Genomic DNA, 25040 nt, shown 5'->3' with positions numbered 1-25040 from the left:
GCTTCCAGGTCTTTACGTGCTGCAATATGTACCTATATTTGACCGTTATCAAAAGTTATTTGAGCATTCGATTTACTTAATATGTCCCTGCCTAGCAAAGACATCGGACATTCTGGCACAAACAGAAATTGATGTGTCAACCAGGTTTACCTATCTTAAATTGCATAGGTTGAAAGAATGGTCTATTTTCCCCTTTTCCTGTGGCACCAACTGCATTTACAGTGTCTTGGCCAAAGGCTCCTTTGCAAGTATTTAAGAGAGAATATTCAGCTCCAGTGTCTACCAGAAAATCCACATGCTCATTCCGCAGAGCCAGTGTAACAAGGGGTTCAGCTGGGGATGACTCCCCCGGTCCTCTTCATGCCTCATCCCTCATGGCATATTCAGGGCTAGTCCCACCAGCTCTTTCCCTTCTGGAGCATTCCCATTTCCAGTGTCCTCATTCCTTTCAAATAGCACATTCATCTCTATCTAGGAACTGGCCCTTTTCGCCATCCCTTCCAATTCCACTTCAGCCCTGTCCTCTGTGACATCCTGCTGGGTAAGTACTGGCTATCTATAAGCGCATAGTTATTTTTCTGAGAAGGCAACACTTGCCAGGCTCATCAGGATCATTCAGAGAACTCCTCTTGATTAACAGGAAGACATTGGGAAATGTCAGCTCATGTTTGTGGTTTTGCACCAGTCCTCTCAAGATGATCTTACCCTTGGAAAGGAGAGAGGAGAGATACCTCAGAGCCCTTCTCCTGCTTTTCTCTCCCCTTTACTCCATCTCTCCCTGCCTCTCCTGAGCCACCTGCTGGCACCACAGGAGCTCTCAGCTGGCTCTGCAATCCCACATTCCTCCCATTCCAATGCAAAGTGGCAGATTTTCTCTCAGCTGCCCCTGGGCCTCTAGAGCTCTCATCCCACTGACATTAAGAGGGTGTCCCATTCTATCTCCCCACTGGCACATACCTGCCACGGCCTCCAGCTTTCTCCTGGTTGGCAACACAGCCAGGGCTCCTCATTCCAAGCTCAGCGCTGCATGTACTCAGGGAGCAAGGAGCGCTCAGAGCTGACAGGGATGGGGAAGCAGGATGAACCTTTTGCAACAGCCGGGCAGCTACGGACGGAACAGGCAGTGGAGTCAGTGGCACTGAGCAGGAGCTGCCGACAGGCTCCTCGGTTACAGGAGTTCTTCATCTTCCCGAGCTTGTCCTGTGGCCAAGGGGGCTGTGCAGCACAACACCGGCCTGAAGGCCAAGCTCTGCATGGAGCACAGCACGGCAGAGCCCAGGGCCTCCTCAGTTATCTCTTACATGGATCCCCAACTCCCCAGTGAACAGTGGTCTTTAGGTGAGGGTCACGGCACCCTGTCCGTTGTTTCCTTCATGGGAACAAATCCCAGCTCCCGAACCTGCTCAGAGCAGCTTTTGCCTCCTTGTTTCTTACGGTGTAAATCAAGGGGTTGAGCAGGGGCAAAAGAACGATGAAAGAACAGCCACTGACCTTCTGAGGGGGCTCCCGTGGAGGTGAAGGCACGTGGGCCATAGAAACAGCCAACAGCAGGGAAATGAGAAGCACAGGCTGAGACAGCTCAGTGCCTGCCTTCCGCACAGCAGAGCCACAGCATGATTGAAATCACCACTAAAACCCATCAACCTCTGGCAACAATTCCCCTGCTTTGAAGCATAAGACCTGCATGATCTGTGCCCTTTTCAAACTCTTCCTAGAGCTCTTTACTTGGGCAGGCGAGGGGTCATGCCCAGAGTCAGTAGCAGCAATTTTGGCAGTACTTTGGTCAAAGGACTTACTCATCCTTCAGAAAAAATGCTATCCCTTCTTCTTCTACAAGGACAGTTGCAGATGGTATCATCATTGGGAAGGACCCGAGGTACCTTCTGCTTCTTACAAGGTTTACTTTGGAAGCAGAGGAATTCTACATGGGATGATGATGATGATGCTGGTCATTAGCAGCATGACTAGGGAAAAAAGATTTCAGACATGCAAATGGAACTCACAAAAATATTGGTGTTCAGTTCTTTTGCGATATGTTTCATGAGCCATAATTCCATCTTGATGAAGGACATGGGTGTGGGGATTTCCGTTCCTCCACCTGTACACTTTCGTCAAGACATTTGGATTTCCGTATAGGAAAAAGTATCTGAGACTGTAGTGGCTGCCAAGGGACTGTCGTGCTTGGAGCTCAAAGGGCAAGTGAGCACCATGCAGCAGTGTCCTGGGTTGAGTGAGTGGTGGAGTTTTTTGGTGGCAGGGGAGGGGGCTATCGGGGCGGCCCCCTGTGAGAAGCTTCTCGAAGCTCCCCCAGCTCCACGTCAGCTCCACTTCTGTTTGGGAAATTGAGCCAATCGGCTGCGCCTCTGCGATAACATATTTAAGAAGGGACGTGGTGACGGGCAGTGGGACTTGTGAGGAGGAGTTGCTGCAGCTGCATGAACACCAAGGTCAGTGGAGGAACGGAGGAAGAAAGGAGGGGGGGAGGTGTGCTGGAGCAGAGACCCCCCTGTATCCTGTGGTGAGATGGCAGGGCGGCCCCCCCCTGCTACCCATGAAGATCTACGGTGGAGCAGACATTGATTTACAGCCTGTTGTTCCTGCTCAGCTGATCAAGGTGCTGTGCCTGAAGAAGGCCGGGGTCTCATGGGAAAAGGTAGCCCCGCTGCTGTAATTCAGTGCTGGGAGGATTGCAGCATGCGGGGGTGTCCCACACCGGAGCAGCTCGGGAAGGGCTGCAGCCGTGGGAGGGAATCCAGTCGGAGGAAGCTGGTGACCCACGACAGAGCAGTGTGGGGAACGCTGCGGCCCATGGGAGGAATTCAAGTCAGAGAAAGTTTGTGGAGGACTGTCTCCTGTGAGAGGGGGACCACGATGGATCAGGGGTAACAAGTTGTGGACACTGCCCTCACCGAAGATAAAGGAAGTGACTGCAGCCCCCATTCCCTGCCCCTGCGCCACTGGGGGAGGAGGTAGAGATATCGGGAGCAGAACTGAGCCCGGGAAGAAGGGAGGGGTGGGGGGAAGGTGTTCTCAAGATGTGGCAATGCTTCTCACTGTCTTATTCTGTTATGTGTTATTAGTGTCTGTAATAAATGTATGTTCTTTTTTTCTTCCCCTAACGAGTCTGCCTTTTGCTCGTGATCATAAAAGGGGGATTGTCCCCCATCCCAGTCCTATCTTGAACCCCAAGCCTGGCTCTCTGTCCCTTCTAATTGCTGGAAGAGAAGGGAGAGAGAGCTGCTGCATTGTGGTTGGCTACCAATCAGGCCTAAACCACGACAAGCAGCTAACTTCCCCCTTCCCCTTCAGCGCTGAGAAGGAGAAAATAAGCCATGCTGGGGATTTGACATAGGACAGGGAGGGGCAAATCACCCATTATAGTCACGGGCAAAAGACAGACTCCATCAGGGAAGAAAAAAAGAACAAAGATTTTTTACAGACACTTACAACAGCAACACATAACAGACAGAGTAGGACAGTGAGAAGCATTGTCACATCTTGAAAACACCTTCTCTCTGTCTGTCCCTTCTTCCCGGGCTCAGTTTGGTTCACGATATCCCTACCTCCTCCCCAAGCAGGGCAGGGAATGGGGGGTGCAGTCAGCACTGCTACATCTTCCAACTTACAGAAGTGAGGAGAACTTCTCGAACTTCTTTCCTCTGTTCCAGCGTGATCACCCTCTCACAGAGGACAGTCGTCCATAGGTTTCCTCGGTACCTGAGTCCCTCCTATACGCCAGAGTGTTTCCCTAGCTGCTACGGCATAAGACATCAACTTTTTCCACATGCAGTCCCTTCCCCGGGATGCAGGCCTTTCCTCCCATTCCTGTGCTGACTGACCTCAGCTACCACAGGCATAGCTCCAATTTCCAGTCCCTATGCATTCAGCAGCATGGGTGACTTGTCCCTGACAGCCCCGTCCATGCACACAGGCCACAGCCCCTACATTGGCTGGTGGAGGGGAGAGGAAGGTGGAGAATCAGCTATGGGCCATCCCAAGGGCTGTTCCCTTCTTTACCATCCTTGCCGTTCTGCAAACCACAGAATTTTTGAAGCCAAAGTCCAACCCCTGCCAAGCCAGTGCAACTCCAACCACCGCAAGAGGAACGCCCTTCCTCAGGAGCTCATGGGGCTGCTGACCCTCAGGGCCTCCGGCCTTCCTGGCCATTTGTGAACAATGGCACAACAAGGCAAGGGCTCCCAGTGTCCTCTCCCCCTTCCACCCCAGAGCAACAGCCTTCCCCTCTGGCAGCCGGGCAGTGTCCACGGAGGGAAGGACCACATGGAGGCCAGGCTTGGATGCAGCAGAACTTTAATGAGTCAAAAGAGGGAAACAAAGTCACTCCAGGTGGAGCACAGCAGTGCAGGGAGCCGTGGGGGCAGCTGAGGGTCTTCAGTGCTTGCCCACAGAGAAGTTCCTGCCTGATGTCTGTCTGTCTGCCTGCCCCACAGAGGCCAGAGAGGAGGCAGATGGTCCCCACCAGGCTGGCACTGGGGACACTCTGTAGGCAAGGGGACAGGCAGCAAAAAGAGAAATGGAAAGAAAGGCAAAGCCATTCAGCTATCCTGAAAACAACATCCAAATTCGTGATCCTGTGCCCAGCAGCATGTTCTCAGTTCCACGAGGTGTCTCCGTGGGTCACTGCCAGCAGCTTTAGCAGGGGGGGCACCTTCTGCCGCAGTAGCGGCTGGTGATGCAGGAGAGGTCAAAGCCCCCCGAGTTGATGGGGACTCCGTCACAGCTGAGGATGCTGCCAACGGCGGCGGAGGTGGAGGAGCCCACAACGGTGTTCTGTGGGAAGGAGCTGAGGATGGGGCCGGGCAGGGTCACCACCACGGGGGAGGGCTGGATGGCGACGGTGGAGCTCTGGCACTGCCTGACACAGGGCTCATTGCAGCTGTTGGCCAGCGGGGTCGGGCCGCAGGGCCGGCATGGCAGGCACTGGTCGGAGCAGGACATGTCTCGAGGGTGGAGGTGCACCTGGGGGAGAAGCAGGAAGGAAGCAGGGCGTCTTTATCACTCTATGAAGAGCAGCCTGGCACAGGGATGCTCTCTCCTCTTTCGTCAAGCAAAAGACCCCTCAGCCCACTCTCTAAGCACAATGTCTCCCCACTTGCCTCTGTCACAACAAGAAGATCCAAACCCCACGAAAGCACAGAGCAATATCAGCTGGGGTGACTATCAAGTGGAGGTCTTGCTTTGGAAGAGGAGAAGAAGGAACTCACCTGGCTGCCAAGGAGCAGGAGGCAAGAGAAGTGGATGAGAGAGCAGGAACTGGGGCTGCCTTTTATACCTGCCCTTCCTTGCCGCAGGCCCAGAGGCACCCTTTGCAGAGGGAACAATTTTCTGACAAGCTCGTCTTGAACGCAAACCATCACAGCTAATAATATGGGCTGTGCTTTCATTTCCTGCACTGCTGCCTTTTCATTTCCAGGTTTGTGCCAAGCCCATTTCCCAGCGAAGGCTTGTTCTGAGCACTGGGATGAAAGGCCCCAGGATTTCCTGGGTAGGAATGCAGCAGTGCGGGTGAACACTCAGCTCAAGTGCTGGCTATTTCCAGAGCAGGCAGGTGATGTCAGTCGGGATGACTCCAGCGGGTCTGTTTGAAGTGCTGCTCTTCGGAAGAAGGCCCAGCCACCCTCGGCTGGATGCCGTGGGCTCCCGTGCATGAGGTCGTGCCACGTCCTGGTCTGTCCCAGAGTCCTTCCTCAGCTCACCCCAATGGTCACTTGTTGTTGCCTCACAGGTGTCTGTGTGGTGCTGCAGGGTTTTGGCCCCAGCCTGCCTAACGCTGCCCAGTCCCCAGGGGTCCTCAGCAGAGTCCATGGTCCGTTGTGTTCCTATGTGTGTTTCTTTTCTTCTGGGTACTTTTGAGCAGTTTTGTTTCTGCGGATGCTTGTGGGACTACAAGCTTGTGAATAATTCCACGCCAGTGAGCATGACCCTGCTTGTGTGTCCTTCATCACGAGGGAATGTGCTGCTCGTGGCAGGGCCACTCTCCTCTGCTCTGCCCACGAGCACTGCAGAGCAGCAGGTTCCCAGGCTCAGAAGGAGCCTGAGTGCAGCTGTACGGTGATGGCACCAGCCTGCTAGAGATGTGTCCAGGGAAGAGGCACTGACACGCAGCCCCTGTCTCCTCAGCCCTCCTTTTCCTGCCCCTCCAAAGCTCACGCTCTGCTGCTGCCAGCTTCAGGCCACAACAAGGATGCATTCACACCAATTTGGAACCGTATTTAAGTCAGTGTCACAATGCTGGGAGTGCCTCAGCATGGCTGGCAGTGCCCCCTCCCTGCCTCTCCAGGCCAGGACTCGGCTGCTCTGCCCAGCTCGAGAGATTTCTGAAGGATGGGGATTGCTTTATGGGCAAGGAGAAGGGCTGAGGAATCCTGCTGAGCATGTGCTGGCCATCCCTGAGGGGCTCTGCTTCCACTCTTCTGTCAGTGGTGTCTGGGCTGGGACAAAGCCCCCTCTCGTCTCCAGTCCTACGCCAGATGTATTTCTGCAGATCATTGGCCTGGTGCCGTGTGAGGCAGGGGCTGAGACCTCGGGTTAAGCTGGGACTGAATGGCAGAACGTGAAGCTTGAGACTGCTTTGCTTTGAGTAGCATGACAGACCCTGGGGCTTTCACAAGGAAAGCCAAAGAGCTGATGACTGCCTTGGGCTTCAGCGCACGAGGCCCTTCATGCCCCAGCCGGGAATGTCAGTCTGAGTGCCCAGCAGCTGGCCCCAGGAGGGAAGGGATGCTGCGTTCAAGCCCGCATTCCCCAAAGCCTGCTGCTGTCCCAGGGGTGTCCAGAAGAGACTCTGCCTCCACCCGGGGCTGTCCAGGGTGTGTAAAGCTCCTGAGCCCATCTCCCCTCCTGACCGCTTCTCCGCCTGGGCTCAGGTCCCACTTGGACACAGGGCAGCCAAGGCTTCCCTCCTTCGCTTGAGCGACCTTTGGGGAGCTCAGTGCCAGGGAGCTCTGCTGGGAGAGCTCAGCCAGGGCTGACTCCCCTCTCCGTGGAGCTGCTTCTCAGATGACGCTCTCGGAGGTGTCTCCGAGGGAAACCTTGCTGATTTCTCAGGAGGGAGCGGGCACTGCGGCCAAAGAAAGGGCAGGGCAGGCGCGTAGCTGGAGTTTTAGCCAGATCTTTCCAGCCTCTCTTGTACTGCCTTGGTGACCGAACTGGAGGCGAAGGGCTTCAGAAAGAGGAGGATAAGGTGGGTGGAAAAGGGCTGGGCTACCGGCTCCAGGAGTTGTGAGGGGTGGGGCAAAGCCCAGCCAGCAGACCCTGGGATGGATTTCCGTGGGAGTTTCGGCAATCGCCCCCCGGGAGCGGCCCGATGGAGTGGGAACTGCTGAGAGCGGGGGCTGCTGTCGAGGAGCTCTGGAGGTCCCTTCTCGCGCCGACACTGGGACGCTGCCGTTCCTCTTGGGCCCCTGCCCCCCGCACGCCCACGGGCACACTTGTCCGGAGCCCCGCTTTGCCTGCAGAGCCCTCGTAGGCATTGTGCTGGGAGTGCAGAGAGGCAGCTGAAGGGAGGCTCTCCGCCTCCTCCCTGCCAGCGGCAGGAAAGCAGTGGCTGCTCTTTGCAGCCCCTGAGCTCGGGGAGCTCTGGGAAGCTGCTCCATCTCCTGGGCCCAGGCCTGCTGCTGGCCCAGGCTGCAGCTGGCGCTGTGCAGGCTGGTTCTTGCTGGGGAGCCCTTGCTGGAGGAGGGAGAGAGTGGCATTGCCAGGAGACCAAGTGGTGGCCGTGCAGAGCCGCTGAGCACTCGGAGCCCGGGCGAGCCCCCGAGCGGCGCCGGCGCAGGGCTCAGCCCCGGGGCGGAGCTGCGGCGGCGGAGAGGAGGCGGAGGCGGCGGAGAGGAGCGCGGCGGGCGGAGCAGAGAGCCGGGGCTGGCGGGGGGCAGCGAGGCGCGGGCGGCGGAGCGGCGGGATGCGGCGGGGCCGGGGCGCAGGGCTGGCGGGGCTGGCCGCGGTGCTCCTGGGTGCGCGGGGATGGGGGGCGCCGGGGGGGCTGGGGCTGGGGCCGGGCTGCTCCCAGAGAGCCCAGCGGTAACTCTTCCCTCTCCTTATTCATCGCCTATTTCCCCCTCTGCCATCCCTCGGCCCCCTCTCCAACCCCCCCAATCCCCTCTTCTCAGCCTCCCTCTTTTACCACCATCTCTGCTGTTACAAGCACGCTTTTCCAGGCACCCGCTCCTTCTCTCGTGCATTCTGCATTCGTCTTCTGAATACAACCGATTCTCCTTCGCTGTATTAGCCTCTCTCTCCCCCTGGGTCATCTTCAGCCATCTACACACTCATTTTTTGACGCATCTCTCCGTGCCTCTAGCATCCCTCACCCCTTCCTCTACTCCGAGACTCCCTCTCATCTCTCCCTCTGCTTCCTTCATTGCTGTAGGCACAAGTTTCCTTTCCTGCATCAGAGTATACATGGGCTCATCACCCTGCTCTTCAGCATTCATTCTTCTGAATTCAACCCTTCACCTTTCACTGTAACACACTGAACTTTCTTGTCTCCTCTGCCTCTCACCATCCATCCATCCATGCACCTTGCCTTCATTCCATCTCTCCATGCATCTGCCTCAGTTTCCCTGCCCACCCTCCACACGCCCATACCGGGGTTGCCCTCCATCCCTGCCGATGAGCACATTGTCCCCGTATGTTCTGGTCCAGCTCTGTCTCACTGCCACTCTTACCAACGAGTTCTCCCTCTAAGGAGAGGGTGAAGGAGCCATCAGAGCTGGGTGATCTTTGGAGACCTTTACACTTTCCTTCTGTTTTCTCGGCAGTGGCTGTGGGCAGAGCCCAGGTGCAGCAGGAGCCGTCGGCAGAGACCACCGAGGGCACCGGCATCAGCATCAACTGCTCGCACCCCAACATGCAGACTGCCGAGTTCATTACTGGTACCGTCAGCTCCCGGGCCGGGGCCCAGCACTCCTCGTGTTCGGCTTAAAGGCAGCAAGGATGTGCGGGAGCCGCCGGGGCGGCTGTCGGTGGCGGCAGACCGCCGGTCCAGCGCCCTGTGGCTCGCCCGGCCCCGGCGCAGGGACGCGGCGGTGTATTACTGCGCCCGAGGAGACACGGGGAGAGGAGCCGGGGCTGCGGCCGGGCACGAACCGCCGCGGGCGGGGCCGGGCGGGGGGGGCGGGGGCGGGGCCGGGGGCGGGGACAGCCCCGGGCGGGGCCGCCAGGGGGCGCTGCCGCTCCACCCGCCGGGGCCGCCTCGCCCCGCCCGGCCCCGCCCGGCCCCGCCCGGCCCCGCCCGGCCCCGGGCCCCGGCAATTTCGGGCCCATCAAATCCGAGCGGGAGAAGGGGAGCTGAACCCCAAACCTTGCGAGCCCTTCCCCCCGCCCTGCCCTTCTTCTCAGGCCCAGCTCCGCTCCCCAATTCTCTGCCTCCTCCCAACGAGTGGCCCAGGGGGATGGCAAAGCGGGGTTGGCTCCCGTTCCTCCCCCGTTGTCTCTGCGGCTCCTTCCTCCTCACGCCCTTCCCCTGCTGCGCCCTGGGGTCCCTCCCATGGGAGACAGTCCTCGTGGAACATTTGGGAGCCGGCAGGTCCCACCTCTACCCGACATTGGCACAGCTTCTGGCATTTTCTCACAGCAGCCACACCTGCAGCCCCTCTTCTACCAAAACCTTTCCCTATAAGCCCGATAGAGCACCCTGACCACAGCCTCAAGGGATGCCAGGTTCCTCCCTCATTAGTGAGTCGGCAACAGATTTGCTGCGTTGCCCAAGGAGCTGGAAGGAGGCCTCTGGGAAGGGACTGTGGGCTCCGGCCGCTCCCCATGGAGCCCTGTGTGGCTCGAGGAGCTGCCAGAGCAGTTCCAAGCCCATGGTCAGGGGCTTCCGAGGCACAGAGGGAAGGCTCAGCCGCGCTCCCTGCCCCAGCTGGACTTCATCACTGGGTTTGCAGGGAACTGCTGGCAGGTGCACAAACAAGGCAGAGCCACAGGCGTGGCCAGGCCAGCACACGGATCAGACACGTGTTCACACGCAATCAGCTGCTCTCATCCCTGCCTCCATCTGTCTTCCCATACTCGCTCCCAAACAAGCTGCCTTGATCCTTCCCTCTGCTTGTCTGTGCTCCTTCCCCTCAGCATCCCATGTCTTGCACAACCCCCAGATACTTTTCCAGTGGAGCATGTAAGAAGTCAAACCTCATGCACTCAGAAACAAGTTCATAATGTGATATTCTGCTCTCACCCTACAGGGTTCAGTCATTCCTACACAAAGAGGATGACTGTGATGCCTGAAGGGATGGGGAGGAGATGTCTGTGAAGCAGAGGGTTGTGCTGGATGTCTTCCTGCCCAACAGGGGTGACTCTGGGTGGATGTTCACTGCAGGAGCTCTTCCCACTGCTGGTTCCCTTGAAGAGCATCAGCCATGGCCCCAGAGAAGGGAGAGAGAAATGCCTCTGGGGATAGGGAGTCAGACTCCTGCTTCCTGGTGCCTTTGCATGTTCCTGGTTCTGCATCCCTTCAGACTCTACCAGGGAACAAGGAGTACATTGGGGGCTGCAGAGGGTCTGTCTCCAACCCCGAGAGAGGCGGGTGCAGGTCCCTGTCTCTGGCTGGGCACTGGATGGCAGAAGTTCACCATGGACACTCCTGCCTTTCTTCTTGGGCTGGTTGTGATCCCCAGGAGGAAGAAAAATCAGGAAAACAGCCTGCAGGCTCCTATTCCCTGACCAAAGTCCCTTTGATCTCCTCCTTCAGGCTCCTGCCTGAACTTTCAGGTTCCCCATGGCCCCTTTGGCAATGAGACCTGGAGCTGAGAGGCAGCACTTCTACACCAGGATATGTGTGTCTGAGGGGGTGCTCCAGCACCTTCTGACTTGGAGGGCTGTCAGAAACCCAACTGTGGCCTGGCCACCCAAGATGAAAATCCCAATTCTAAAAAACCTTCCTGTGGCACTCGCAAGTCTGGAACACAGTACGTGTCAGAATTTTAGGTCTTTCCTTGGGCTGGGCATTTCAACAACCTCAACTTCTCTTCCTCCAGAGCCTCCTCATGGCAGAGGGGTGCAGTCCCAAGGGTGCCTGACTGAGCAGAGTCTCTTCTTCATTCCGTACTGTCAGGTATTTACACACGCTGGCAAGTTCCCCCTCGAGCCTTCTCTTCCCCAGGCTGACCACTGCCAGCCCTCTCAGCCTGTCCTCATAGGAACGATGCTGCGGTCCCTGCAGCATTTTGCTGGGCTCATTCAGATCTCTTTCTTGGACTGAGGAGCCCAGAACTGGAGCCAGCACTCCAGAGGTGGCCTCAGCAGCGCTGAGTAGAGAGGAAGAGTCAGGTCCCTTGTCGTGCCGGTGATGTTCCTCCTGCTGCGGCCCAGGATGCTGTTGGCCTTCCTTGCCACGAGGCTTCATTGCCACAGCCGACTCGGGAACAATCCTGAGCTGCTGCAACTGAGCGGGACCCAGCCGGGAGTGTTCAGGAGAAGGATCCCAGGTGCTTGTCGTGCTCTTCCTCTTCCCTCGGTGGCCACCAACAATCCCTGTTGGAGGAGGGGGCTCTTGGCAGGAGACATGGCTGTTCCCGTGGCTTTCCCTGCTGGCCAAGAGACACCCAAGGGAGGCAAATGTCCTCCTAGCCCTGCCTCTGGGGATCAGTGACAGCCTCAACTTGTGAGCGGGACCCATCAACCAGACCCCGGACCAGATTCCCTGTTGAATCTCTCGAGCTGTCCCTCTGCTTCTCAGGTCTCTCCTCCAGCTCTGGGCACTCACCAGTGCTTGGCCGTGGGGTGGTGTCCCTGAGTCCCTGGGGGTTCTGTGCCCACAGAAACCTGCTAGTGGCTGCAGTTCTGGGCTGGGCATTTCTGGGATCTAGTTTGTCCCTCTGTGCACACGTCTCTTGCTATGCTCGGTCTGTCTTGGAAAGCAAAGAGCTGTCCCTGGAGTGGGGAAGCTGTGGGGGAGGCTGACAAGAGCAGCCATGGTGGCAGGCCAACATGTTCCAATTCCTGGAGTGGTGTCAGCTCAGTAAGCCGTGACAGTGGCTGTTGGCAGTGAGGTCTTCTGAGGTGAGAAAGAAAGCTCAGCCTCTGGCCCTGGGGAAAAATACCTCTGCGAGGTACTGAAAGGTGGATGAGAAGTCCATTTCGTGCTGGATGGGGAAAGAATGATAAGATTTGGATCCCACCTGGAGGTGGCCTTCAGGTCTGTCCTCATGCTCAGCTGTACACAAAGGCCTGTGAGGGTGTATGCAGACCTGGTAGGAAATGCAGGACATCAGGGAGAGCAAAGAATAAATATGTTGGAATAGGGAGCGTGGACGAGCTCCTTCCAGAATGACATTTCAAGTGACCTGAGTGTATTTTTACACTCACCTTCCTCGGAAACTGAGCACGCATTCAACCTGTCTTTCCCGTTTCCTTCATTTTGTAACTTCTCAGGCGTCCTGGAAAGTGAAAGCCATGGCTTAGTGTTGCTGCAGGTGTCGCAGGGAGACACTTCAAAGACTGAGCTCACCATGGGGTTTCCCCCCAGAGCCTGGACTCCAGGGACCCAGTGTTCTCTGGGGACAGGAGCCTTTCAGCATGGTGAGGAACTGGCTCACCTGAGGAACTTCACCAGAGGTCACTGTCAGGGCGGGTGGAAGGTCAGAGCGGATGGTTCACTGAGGCTGTCTGACCAAGTGCCCTCTGCTTGCACAGGGGAGGACGGGCAAAAGGGAAAGTGATAAAGGAGGCACCCGGTGAGCCCAGTCTCTGCGTAAGTGATGAGGGAGAGGAGGAGGGAGGGCAGAGCTCTTCAGCCTCTGCTCGATGGGCCATCAGGGAACTGCAGGTGAAGCTTTGAAGCGGGTCAGCTGAGTTTTAGAAAGGAAAAGATTATAAGAGGGAGAGGATTTGGGATGTTTGAGGCAGGTTCTGAAGTCTGGGAGACACAGAAATGTACTTGCTCACACACACAGCAGGCACTGGCGCTCACAAGTGCATTTGCAAAAGCACACAAATGCAAACACCCGGGAAACAAATCCTCCCACGGGCGCAGACAGAGCAGATGCACAGGAGGAAGCAGAGCCTCTCCCCGTGCTCTGAGAACCAGGACTCCAGCAGCCAGCTCTCTGCCTCGGTGCCCCCGACAGCTTCAGGCAAGCCCTTGGCAGCCCGGTGCTGAGAAGGGAAATGAGGCGCCGGCCATCCCTGTTAGACTGGACGGCAGCAGAGGGCTTTCGGGCCTTTGTGGCTTGGACAGAAGTAGTTCAACGGTTTGTGTTCTGATGACAGGAGAGTGAGAAGGTGTGCCGGGGCCAAGCTGCATGGTCTTTTTTGGAAATTCAGTCTGTTCTTGAGAGACAAAGTCAAAGCTAGAGCCCATCCCTAGCGCTGCTGCTCCAGGGCTTCTCCACCTTCAATCAAAATAATCCCCGAGTGAGTCTGACAAGAGCCAGCCCGTCCCTGGGGATGAGCGTAGGGCGGTTGTGGAGGTCTGGGACCAGTTCCAGTTCAGCAGAGGGAGAGGTGCCGCCCTGCCACGCTCACATGGCAGCAAAGGGTTGTGTGTCTGGGCTGCGCCAGATGCCCTGCAGCTGCAAATGCTGAGGCTGGGACACCGGAGAGGAAGCTGGCCCTAGAAAGTTGCCTGAAGAAATCAACACCCGCTCTTCAACAGACAACGAATATTAATTAGCAGGTGGCATCAGGAGGAGGTTTCCAGCTGCCTGAGCCAAGGGCTGATGTCTGTCACTTCTCCTGGCTCCTTGGAGCCCCTGGAGCTGCACTGCGCAGACGTCTGCCTGCACATCTGCCTTCAGCACTGGGCAGTCTCCAGAGGAACAGGCTTGGTGGCAGGAGGTGTGCCCAGCACTGCACCCGCACCAGGGGGACAAGCCCTGTGGCCCGAGAGCCTCCCAGCAGGGCTGGCATTTTCCAGGGGTCCTCAGCTGGCCTGAGAGGCTCTGATTCAGATCTCCCCCCAACTGTGGCAGGCCTCCCTTGGAAGGAGGCCAGCTCCTAGCTGTGCTCCGCAAGTGCACCATCAGGAAGCAAGGCGCCCGCCAGACGCTTTGTTCGAAATCTGCTCAGAGAGCAGCTGCAGCATTGCTAAGGTCAAAGCAGCTGCTGCCACTGTTAGCCACTGGGCAGCCATAATAGATGTGCACCGTGTGTGTAACAAGCACACCTGGGTCAGGGTGTTCCATCATGGGCTGCTGAGCTTGGCAGGTGCTGCTCTGATGGAGCATCACTCCTTGTCCTGTCACTACAGCTCCTGGTAAAAAGTCTTTCCCCACCTTTCCTGGAGTCTCCCTCTATGTACCGAAAGAAAGTCTGCAGTGAGGTGTCCCCAGAGCTTTCCCTCCCGCTGTCTGAACAACCCCAAGGGTCTCAGCCTTTTCTTACAGGAGTCGTGTTCCAGCCCTTGGAACATTGTCACGGCCATCCCCTGGAGGGCCCACTTGAACTGCTCTGTGTCTGTCCTGCTGGGGAACTCTGGAGCTCGATGGAGGACACGAGGCAGGTCTCACGAGAGCAGAGCAGAGAGGGAGAATCGCCTCCCTTGACCTGCGGGCCACGCTGCTTTCCAGGATGGAGGTAGCTCAGGCTTTCTGGGCAGCCAGGGCACAGCTCGGGCGTGTGTCCACTTCAGGCCAGGCTGGACGGGGCTTTGAGCACCCTGTTCGAGTGAGAGCTGTCCCAGCCCGTGGCCGGGGGCTGCTGGAGTTCAACTCAGGTGTGAGAAAACAGTGTAGATGACTGAAACCTTCAGGGACCCGTGTAAGACCTAGGAAGCTGTTAGAGAGGGTTTCTCTCCACACCAAATGCAGTGCCTGTTGGTGTGTAGGAGAGTCCTGGAGGCAGGATGAAAGCTTGGCCACACCTCGTAAAGAGACGTGTGCCAAGATCACGCAAAGAAGGCAGTCGAAGAGAGAATTGCTGGGTTGCCTCAAGGGGTTGAAGGTCTGAAGTTTGCTGCAGCTGAGAGACAGCCCCTATGGGGAGAGTCCTCTGTCTAGCTGGTCCCCAGGGAAGCCTGTATGGCTCTAGTACCTCACTCGCCTCTTCCAAGTCCGTCTTCTCGGGCTTTGAAGCAGAGAGGGAAGCTGGTTTCTGCCAGGGCAGAGGCTCCTGTCTTTCAAGTGGCAAAGGCTCCCTTCTCCAGGCGTTCCTTGGGTGGGCTTCCAACTGGCCAGAATGCAGGCTGGCCTCAGTGGCGGTGTCTTGGAGCCCAGGGCAGCGCAAACAGCCAGGGGTTCCCCAGGTGGTACCTGAAAGGCTGGATGGAGCCTGTCTGTAAAGCAGAGGCAACATCATGCTGCAGGTCGGGGTTAGGCTGGGCCTGTGGCTCCCCAGCCTGTCTGCCAGTGAGGAAAGCGGCCGCAACATGTGTGGCTGTGACTTCTTCAGTGCCCAGGGCCTTGGGACACGAGTGGCTACTCGGCAGAAGTAGCCTACCTGCTTCTCTTGCTCAGACACATGGAGCAGCATCTGGTAGCTTACAGAGAGTGAGGTGGAGAATGAGCCCAGGGAGAGAGCTGATGAAGTGAGGCAGATGGACATGGACTCAGGCAAAGCTGAAATACCTTTCTGGCTTTACAGATCACGTGCAGGGGGCGCTTGTGGTGCAGTTGCCACCAGAAACGACCATCGAGGTAGGGCACAAAAACACCCAGGAATTTTCCTCCAAAGGCCTGTGTCAAGAGCAAACAGTCCCCCTGGGGAGAGGCACCTTTCAGCTTCTTGCTGTAGCTTGGACCGTGCTGTAGACAGAAGTTCTAGGTCAGAGAGCTGGGAAGGCAGGGGATGGCTGGTGGCCTTTGGCTGAAGGTGAGTCAGCAGTGGGCGCTCGTGGCAAGGCAGGCCAACTGCTCTCTCACATCTCTGGCAAAAGGCTAGGCAGCACACCCAGAGAAGGGCTCCTTCTCCTCCAGTTGGCACTGGTGAGACCATGCCTGGGGTGCTGTGCTCAGTGTGGGTCTCCTGGCTATGTAGGAAAGGTATTGCCATGTGGCAGTGGGTCCAGGGGAATCCCCCAATGCTCTCAGATGCACTGAGAGACCCCGAGGGAATGGAGCCGTAGGCAAAGAAGGCTCAAGGGAGGCCTTATGGGTATCTGCAACTACGCGCTCTGGGGATGTGGAAAACATGGAGCCAGGCTCTTCTCAGAAGTGCGCAGCGGGCAGGACAAGAGGTAACAGACACAGTTGGGAACCTGCAACATTCTCGTTAGACATTGGAAACATTTTATTTGAAACTTTCTCTTGACCTTGAAAATCCACAGGTACTGGAACGTACTGTCCACAGATGTTGGGCGCGTTCTGGCTTTGGCAGCTTTCAAGACTTGACTGGTCACAGCCCTCCCCAGCTTGATCTAAGGAGACCCGTTCTGAATAGGAACTTGGAACGGATGAGCTGCAGAGCTCCTGTCAAGACTAAATTCTGCCACGGAAAGAGAAAAAACTGTCTGGCTGATTTGTTTTTTAAATCTAAATATCTTCTTCTAAAAGTGAGGAGAGGACACGTGGAGATTCTACTGGTTTTGAGGAAACGGAGAATGGAAGGGTTATGGTCAACTGGAAAGGCTGGTTGGTTGCTTTAGGGTGAGCTTTTCAGAAGCTGGTTTATGAGCTGGGATTAACAGTATGGCAAGAAATTTCATTTATTGGTTCTGGAGGTAGCTTTTTTAAATGAAAGAGAAAGTCCACCGTGCCAGGAGCGGGAGGGGTGGAATTAGAGGGACAGTTGGTGTCTGCAGGGTCTGGGCTTGCTGACTGTTATGTTCGTGAGAGCTGCAGCCTTGGGGTGTGCTGAGAGGAGGTTGGGGCTAGACCGTGTGCAGGAGCCAGGAGAGGGCAACCCAGGCAAGGGCTTGAGGATGGAAGGAGAGAAGACACGGGAATCAGGGAAGGAGAGACTGCCAACATGTTGCACAGGAGGATGTGTCAGAGAGGTTGGTGACCAGGTGCAGGCCTATCCCCCTTACAGCCCTCACCCTGGAATGGCAGAAGGTGTTTTTTGCAGGAGCAACCCGTGTCACTGCTGGAGGAGAGAAGAGCAGAGCACAGGCATTTCGGGCGTGCTAAGAACAAGCGTTTTCTCCTCCCCGGTTCATTCTTTGTTCCCCTTGCAGAGTCATTTCCGGCAGCTCGGCTCTCTCGCGGCTCTTGGTGGGGACGTGGAGGGGGTTTGTTTCTCTCCCACTTGCAGGAGGATGGGTCTCAGCACGCACCTCGAGTATCTCATCCTGGCTGCATGCCTGGGGAAACCACTGGGTAAGCATTGGCTTTGACTGTCCCCAGGCCTCCTCTTCTCCCCCGGACACCCTCCCCCCCTGCACAGCTCTCTGCAGGGAGCTGCTCTTCAACTCTGGGCAAACGTTGGGAAGCATCAGATCACAAGGGTGGCTTTGCACCGGCTTTCTCAAGGTGCTCTTACTGCTGGCAAGCACAGGCTGAGACCGAGAAGAAACAGCTGCTCTCCCGATCATCTCGGACCCCTGCCCTTCCTTTTCTCTTGCCAGATGCCCAGCTCTCTGCCTCTCTCTGCTGACCTGGCTGGGCTCAGTGTTTCACAGACGGATCACTGCAGAAGCTCCCCTCTCTCTGCACTACACATTGTCTGCCTTTGCAGCCCAAGGGCGCAGGACTTTGAAAGCTGATGCAGGGACATGAAAGCTCCCTCATCCCACTCCTGTTCTCAGGATGTCCCAGTCTCTCTCCTGGCTGGCACATGCCAGGCAGCATGCCCTGGCTATCCATTCCTCCTGCGTGTCTGCGCTGCCAGGGCTTCCTTTTCCCTTCCTGGACCACGGAGCCTTTTGAGAGGACAGGCAATGGGGAAGAGGATGCAACATCTTGCAGGAGTTCCCTGGTGCCTCACCCTGCTGGGGGTGTTGTGGACCCAGCACAGGAGGGCCAGGCACTACAGGCTCTTCCCTGGAGACTCCGGACAGCAGGAGAGTCAGGATGGAAGACCGGGGTGAAAGCACAGCTCTCTCTGGGGGTATCCCTGTGGGAAGTAATGGGCATTATTGTGCTGTGGAATCCACGCTGAGCTGAGGTCTCAGACCTCCTGCCCAAAGACCCTCAACAGTTTGCTGTTCCCACCCACGGGGCTCTGCCTGTAGAGAAGGCCACGAGGAGCCTTCTCATCTGACACTTTGCATCCCCTCTCGTTTTGCATTTGGGAGACTTTCCCTGCACAGTCACTGACCTTTGATTTCTTCCAGGCACCGTGGGGCAGACCACCGTCACCCAGCAAGAAGGGCAAGTCACGCTGAAGCAGAGAGACACCTTCCAAACCACCTGCACATACGAGGTGTCTTACTTTTATGCCCTGCTCTGGTACCAGCAGAGGAAAGGCCAAGGCCCCCAGCTGGTCTCCTACCAGGTAGCTGCTGGCTCCAAGCAGAGCGGCCGTTTCACCACATTGCTGAACACCGCAGGGAAATCCAGTGTCCTGAAGCTGGAGGAAGTTGAGGTCTCTGACAGTGCCTTGTACCTCTGTGCTGTGCAAGACACCCCGGTGCAGGGAGCTTCCTTGGCTGTGCAAGAACCCAGGGGAGGGAGGGGATGTGTCTGCAAGGCTGAGTTAGATTATTTTACGTCCTTTAACAAGTAAAGGCAAACTGAGGCTCATCCTCTTCTTTAAGGGAATAATAACCCCCCCCCCCCCCCATATATTTTTAACTTTGAATGCAGGCACCCACACTTTAGCAGCTGCCTGTATTGCTGGTATTATTGATGCTCTATTCAGGACAGTAGCTGTTAAAGGGGGGATATTGCTATTCAATCTCCAGTAATCAACAGTTAGCTACCACCAACCATCCATCTTACGGTCCGGCCAAACTAGAAAATTATAAATGTAATAGATGCAATTTAGGATCTCTTTTCTCAAGATCACTAATTACCACTAAATACCCCATTTAACAATTGTTAGCTATGAATATCGAGAAACACGGCTTATCTTAAAATTATAATAATAAAAGAACAACCTGAAAAAAACTTGCATAAGACACCCTTGTCCCAGCACCTTCAAATCTCCACCCACCGCCATCCAGTAAACACTGCTGTTTACCTAATAACACAAACCCCAATATATTTTCCTTATAAGGTCTTAATGCCACCTCCACGGCTCTCATCCTCCTTTTCCCCTTGTTATAAATTGAGACCACAATGGATCATAATCCAATTATAATTTTATTAATTATAGCAAGTAGAATATGAGCAAAGACAGCGCTGGACGGCAGGGGAGTCTGCGCTCCGCCAACTGCCGTACTGATCAGTTCAAACAGTTCCTTTTTATACATTTTGTACATCCGTGGTTGTCTTTGATCAGTACCCCTTCTGCTTGCACAAGTATCTTTTAGTGTAAGCAAATTGCGGTTATCTTATCTCACGCAGTCATCTTATCTCACAGGTTATCTTGTCTCACAGGTTATCTTGTCTCACACAAGCAGTGTCTGGCAGCTATTTGCATAAGCAGTTTTTTTGTCTTTTTGCCGCCTAACCTTTACATTGAGCTTAACATAAATTTCAATAAACAATACCCTTAGTTCATAGTTTCTTACACCCTGATAACCAAACCTACGCTTGCACTATGGGATATTTTTCCATAACCGCCATCGCACCTTTTATATTTATAAACTTTCTTGATAATTTCTGTCTTAACTCAGTAGTTTATTGACTATTTAAAACACTAATTTCGGCCCCTGAAAACAATTCAAAATTAGAAACTTATCTGTCTGGGACCCACAAGAATATGTCTATAAAGCTCCTTACCAACAAACCATCAATAAAAATTCACCATGCAGACTGGGCGGCCCAAACCCCAAACAGCAGCTTCTAGTTTTTAACTCTCTCAGTTCCCCTCCTCATGTCACAAAAGGGTTACAGTTCCCTTCCCCAGGGAGGGAGCAGGATTCCTGCCATTTCCCTTTGTCCTCCAATTTCCCCTCCAGCAATTCCACCAGTTTCTGAATGTTATCTCTGGATTGCCCAGGTAACATTGCTGGGGTGCCCCCAATGCCAACCCCTCCTGCCAAGGACCATTCCTTCCCAAATCATAAGATGGTCTGGAACCTATCCCGGGCAGGTCAGGTCCCCTACCAGGAGGCTGCTCGGGGTGGACTTTCTCACTACATTTCTGAAACTTCCCATTTCTGACCACGCCAGCACCCGGCTCAGTCCATCCCCTCTCACAGACCCCAAAACCCCATCACAGAGCATTTCTGCCCACATTAGTACACATACACAGGGGTCAGAGGGCTTGGCTGGTCAGACCAACAGCTCTTTGCACCCTTTCCCTCAGGGACTGCACAGGTGCCTTTAAAACATGCGGGACCCTCTAATAAGAGGTCTGTGGTGGCTGGGGTCCACCGGCGCGGCAAGCGATATTCCGTACCGCCGCCTCTCTCTTTCTGGGAACAATTCTACCCTCAAGCAATCAATTGCCAGTTCTTTCCCAAAGTTCTCTTTCTTCACCACTACAAAATATTCTTGTGCCTGCATCCAACAGTTACCTAAGGTGGCGCACATATGCCCTTTACTTCCCCCATCCCAAAAACTACCACAGCTCTGTTCTCACATTCTCACAAACACCCAGAAACTAAACCTCTTCTCCTTCCCCTGTTATACATTTGGGAGACAGAAGACACAACAATACAATAACTCCTCTATCGACCTCCTGCCGACTATGCCAATTGTTGCAGAAACTCTCAAGTAAAGAATGAAAAATAAAGGGTTTTTTTGTGCACAATTAATCAGCACTCCCCAAACATAGAAACAGCAGGTTCAAATGCCCAGGAGAGTCACTCACCTAATAAAAGAAAAGGACTCTCCACATCAAGGAACACCTTAGGGCAGCGTCCCAACCCACAGGAATGCCAAGGAGTTTCCTTGGGCCCAGTCCCAGCCCAAGGCGAGAGGCCTTACCTGCAGGACGCTGCTCTGGTCCGCACCAGCTCAAAAAGGCTCCCCCAGGGGACTCCATTTCTAGCCGAGCCCGATCTGACCTGTGGTCAATCCCAGCCCCTCTTGGCCGAGGAGCCCAACTGCCGTAAAGCCCTGAGAACAAGGGCACAGGGGAAGTTCAACAGCCAGGGAGCCACATTGTCATCGGGCGGGGGCACCTGCCACAGCCTCTGCTCCCCTCTGCAAGGGGAGGCAATAGAGAGGCAGAAGGATAAAAGGAGGTACCTGGCCCCAAGCAGGGGCTGGTGGGTGCACTGGTCGGGATCAGCCCTGTGCCTGGGCCCACAGCCCCCCTGCCTTCTTAGCAAATCCTTTCCTAACCGTCCTGCTGTGCAGCTTCCCTCCCTCTCCCGTGTGTGGGTGCTGCAAGGTCTGAGTGCCAGGAACTGGAGGGAGCGGGGTGACAGAGTGAGCTGGGTGCCAGGAACTGGGGGACCAACCAGTGCTTACTGGGATTTCAGACCTGGCTGCCGCCCACTGGAGACGGGTCACAGGGCCTTTCTCTCTTTGGGCCAGCAGCTGGAGGGACTGATGGCTGAGCGGTGTGCTTGTGACTCCAGAGGGTGTAAGGGGGGGTGTGTTTTCCCTGGGAACTCTGTGGCACAGGCGGACTGCAGACAGCCAGGCAAGGGGCCACTCTGCATGATGAAGAGGCTGCAGTGACTCTCGGGTGCTGATCCCAGCTGAGAGAGCTGGGACTGTTCAGCACAGAGAAGTCTCAGGGGAGCTCTCATCACCCGCCCACAAACATCCGAAGGGAGGATGTGAAGAAGGTGGAGCCAGGCTCTTCCCTGTGGTGTTCTAGGGCAGGACAAGAGAGAATGGGCACAAAGTGAAACGCAGGAGGGTCCGTCTGAACACCAGCGAAACCTTTTTCACTGTGAGGGAGCACTGGCACAGGATGCCCAGTGAGCTTGTGGAGTCTCCATCCCTGGAGGTGCTCCAAATCCACCTGGACGTGGCCCTTTTGCAACCAGTTCAGGCTCACTCTTCCAGAGGCAGGTTTTGGAAGCTGAGGAAGGACGAGGGAGAAGTGACAGACATGGAGGAGGCTCCTGTTGCCAGAAGACACAGCAACATCCCCAGAGAGCTGCAACCCCAGGGGAAGATGTGAAAGCCCTGACCTCCCAGATGGCCCAGCAGTGGGGGTGCAGAAGAGCAGGGGATTCTGGCTGGGAAGGAGGGGACTCCACTGCGAGCTGACTGGGAACAGCCCCTTCCCACGACTGGGGGGGGACCCCACAGCCCCCAGGGCCCCTCACTGTGGAGACGCTGAGAATGCCCTTGGCTGAGGGAGCCACAGGGGTTGCTGCTGGAGCGGGGAGAAACCCACCAGGAGCATTTCAGGCCCAGGAAGAACAGATTATTTCTCTTCCCTGCTTCTTCCTTTGCTCCCCCAACGGAGTCGCTGCCGGCAGCTCTGTTATCTCGGGGCTGGCAGGTGCTTTTCTAACTCTCGCTCACTCAGCAAACGGGCAGCTTGGTCTCGACTTCCCCCTCGGATATCTCACCCTCATCACCTTCCTGGGGAAACTGCTGTGTAAGTCCTACTCCTGAAGGCAGACTTCTTCTCCTCAGGAAACCCTCAGCAACCTTATCAGGTCCATATGGGGAAGTACTCTTGAATAACAGGAAAAGGCTGAGAAATGTTGGTACACATACCTATGGTTTTGCACTAGTTCTCTTCAGATGATCTTACCCTTGGAAAGGAGAGAGGAGAGATACCTCAGAGCCCTTCTCCTGCTTTTCTCTCCCCTTTAGTCCATCTCTCCCTGCCTCTCCTGAGCCACCTGCTGGCACCACAGGAGCTCTCAGCTGGCTCTGCAATCCCACAGTTCTCCCATTCCAATGCAAAGTGGCAGATTTTCTCTCAGCTGCCCCTGGGCCTCTAGAGCTCTCATCCCACTGACATTAAGAGGGTGTCCCATTCTATCTCCCCACTGGCACATACCTGCCACGGCCTCCAGCTTTCTCCTGGTTGGCAACACAGCCAGGGCTCCTCATTCCAAGCTCAGCGCTGCATGTACTCAGGGAGCAAGGAGCGCTCAGAGCTGACAGGGATGGGGAAGCAGGATGAACCTTTTGCAACAGCCGGGCAGCTACGGACGGAACAGGCAGTGGAGTCAGTGGCACTGAGCAGGAGCTGCCGACAGGCTCCTCGGTTACAGGAGTTCTTCATCTTCCCGAGCTTGTCCTGTGGCCAAGGGGGCTGTGCAGCACAACACCGGCCTGAAGGCCAAGCTCTGCATGGAGCACAGCACGGCAGAGCCCAGGGCCTCCTCAGCTTATCTCTTACATGGATCCCCAACTCCCCAGTGAACAGCGGTCTTTAGGTGAGGGTCACGGCACCCTGTCCGTTGTTTCCTTCATGGGAACAAATCCCAGCTCCCGAACCTGCTCAGAGCAGCTTTTGCCTCCTTGTTTCTTACAGTGTAAATCAAGGGGTTGAGCAGGGGCAAAAGAACGATGAAAGAACAGCCACTGAGCCTTCTGAGGGGGCTCCCGTGGAGGTGAAGGCACGTGGGCCATAGAAACAGCCAACAGCAGGGAAATGAGAAGCACAGGCTGAGACAGCTCAGTGCCTGCCTTCCGCACAGCACAGCCACAGCATGATTGAAATCACCACTAAAACCCATCAACCTCTGGCAACAATTCCCCTGCTTTGAAGCATAAGACCTGCGTGGATGCTGTGCCCTTTTCAAACTCTTCCTAGAGCTCTTTACTTGGGCAGGCCAACGAGGGGTCATGCCCAGAGTCAGTAGCAGCAATTTTGGCAGTACTTTGGTCAAAGGACTTACTCATCCTTCAGAAAAACTGCTATCCCTTCTTCTTCTACAAGGACAGTTGCAGATGGTATCATCATTGTGAAGGAGCGAGGTACCTTCTGCTTCTTACAAGGTTTACTTTGGAAGCACAGGAATTCTACATGGGATGATGATGATGATGCTGGTCATTAGCAGCATGACTAGGGAAAAAAGATTTCAGACATGCAAATGGAACTCACTTACAAAAATATTGGTGTTCAGTTCTTTTGCGATATGTTTCATGAGCCATAATTCCCTCTTGATGAAGGACATGGGTGTGGGGATTTCCGTTCCTCCACCTGTACACTTTCGTCAAGACATTTGGATTTCTGTATAGGAAAAAGTATCTGAGACTGTAGTGGCTGCCAAGGGACTGTCGTGCTTGGAGCTCAAAGGGCAAGTGAGCACCATGCAGCAGCTAACTTCCCCCTTTCCCCTCAGCGCTGAGAAGGAGAAAATAAGCCTCATTGGGGATCTGAGATAGGACAGGGAGGGGCAAATCACCCATTACAGTCACGAGCAAAAGACAGACTCCGTCAGGGAAGAAAAAAAGAACAAATATTTTTTACAGACACTTACAACAGCAACACATAACAGACAGTAGGACAGTGAGAAGCACTGTCACATCTTGAAAACACCTTCTCTCTGTCCGTCCCTTCTTCCCGGGCTCAGTTTGGCTCACGATATCACTACCTCCTCCCCCAAGCAGGGCAGGGAATGGGGGGTGCAGTCAGCGCTGTTACATCTTCAAACTTATAGAAGTGAGGAGAACTTCTAGAACTTCTTTCCTCTGTTCCAGCGTGATCACCCTCTCACAGAGGACAGTCGTCCATAGGTTTCCTCAGTACCTGAGTCCCTCGTATAGGCCAGAGTGTTTCCCTAGCTGCTCCGGAATAGGACATCAACTTTCTCCACATGCAGTCCCTTCCCCGGGATGCAGGCCTTTCCTCCCATTCCTGTGCTGACTGCCCTCAGCTCCCACAGGCGTAGCTCCAATTTCCAGTCCCTATGCATTCAGCAGCATGGGTGACTTGTCCCTGACAGCCCCGTCCATGCACACAGGCCACAGCCCCTACATTGGCTGGTGGAGGGGAGAGGAAGGTGGAGGAGCAGCTCTGGGCCATCCCAAGGGCTGTTCCCTTCTTTACCATGCTTGCCGTTCTGCAAACCACAGAATTTTTGGAGCCAAAGTCCAACCCCTGCCAAGCCAGTGCACCTCCAACCACCGCAAGAGGAACGCCCTTCCTCAGGAGCTCATGGGGCTGCTGACCCCTCAGGGCCTCCGGCCTTCCTGGGCATTTGTGAACAATGGCACAACAAGGCA

The 25040-nt window shown here is 55.5% G+C and overlaps 2 protein-coding genes and 1 gene segment (V, D, J or C); 2 read left to right on the top strand and 1 right to left on the bottom strand.

Annotated features, from left to right (window-relative positions):
* Positions 1-4626: 4626 nt before the first annotated feature.
* LOC122152858 (feather keratin Cos1-2-like) lies at positions 4627-5390 on the bottom strand. The gene is made up of 2 exons (XM_042787491.1): positions 5226-5390; positions 4627-4980 (listed from the first exon to the last, which is right to left on the bottom strand). Exons 1-2 carry the CDS (start codon positions 5373-5375, stop codon positions 4654-4656), a joined length of 477 nt encoding a protein of 158 aa, XP_042643425.1. The 5' UTR covers positions 5376-5390; the 3' UTR covers positions 4627-4653.
* A 2531-nt stretch (positions 5391-7921) lies between these two features.
* LOC122152789 lies at positions 7922-10248 on the top strand. The segment is given in 3 exon segments: positions 7922-7973; positions 8781-9109; positions 10206-10248. Coding segments are annotated over 3 exon segments (424 nt in total).
* A 6667-nt stretch (positions 10249-16915) lies between these two features.
* LOC122152857 lies at positions 16916-18939 on the top strand. The gene is made up of 2 exons (XM_042787490.1): positions 16916-17213; positions 18170-18939. Exons 1-2 carry the CDS (start codon positions 16940-16942, stop codon positions 18559-18561), a joined length of 666 nt encoding a protein of 221 aa, XP_042643424.1. The 5' UTR covers positions 16916-16939; the 3' UTR covers positions 18562-18939.
* Positions 18940-25040: the final 6101 nt, after the last annotated feature.

Source organism: Tyto alba, unplaced genomic scaffold (genome assembly GCF_018691265.1).
Source record: "Tyto alba isolate M040663 unplaced genomic scaffold, T.alba_DEE_v4.0 Super-Scaffold_12, whole genome shotgun sequence".
Taxonomy (NCBI): domain Eukaryota; kingdom Metazoa; phylum Chordata; class Aves; order Strigiformes; family Tytonidae; genus Tyto; species Tyto alba.
The sequence above is the reverse complement of the archived record's forward strand: the minus strand, read 5'-3'. Positions and strand labels throughout refer to the sequence as shown.

Coding starts and splice junctions, on each gene's coding strand:
- LOC122152858 (XM_042787491.1), bottom strand. CDS start 5,375: ATGGTTTGCGTTCAAGACGAGCTTGTCAGAAAATTGTTCCCTCTGCAA. Junction 4,981..5,225: donor TCCTGCTCCTTGGCAGCCAG/GTGAGTTCCTTC, acceptor CTTCTCCCCCAG/GTGCACCTCCACCCTCGAGA.
- LOC122152857 (XM_042787490.1), top strand. CDS start 16,940: ATGGCAGAAGGTGTTTTTTGCAGGAGCAACCCGTGTCACTGCTGGAGG. Junction 17,214..18,169: donor ATGCCTGGGGAAACCACTGG/GTAAGCATTGGC, acceptor GATTTCTTCCAG/GCACCGTGGGGCAGACCACC.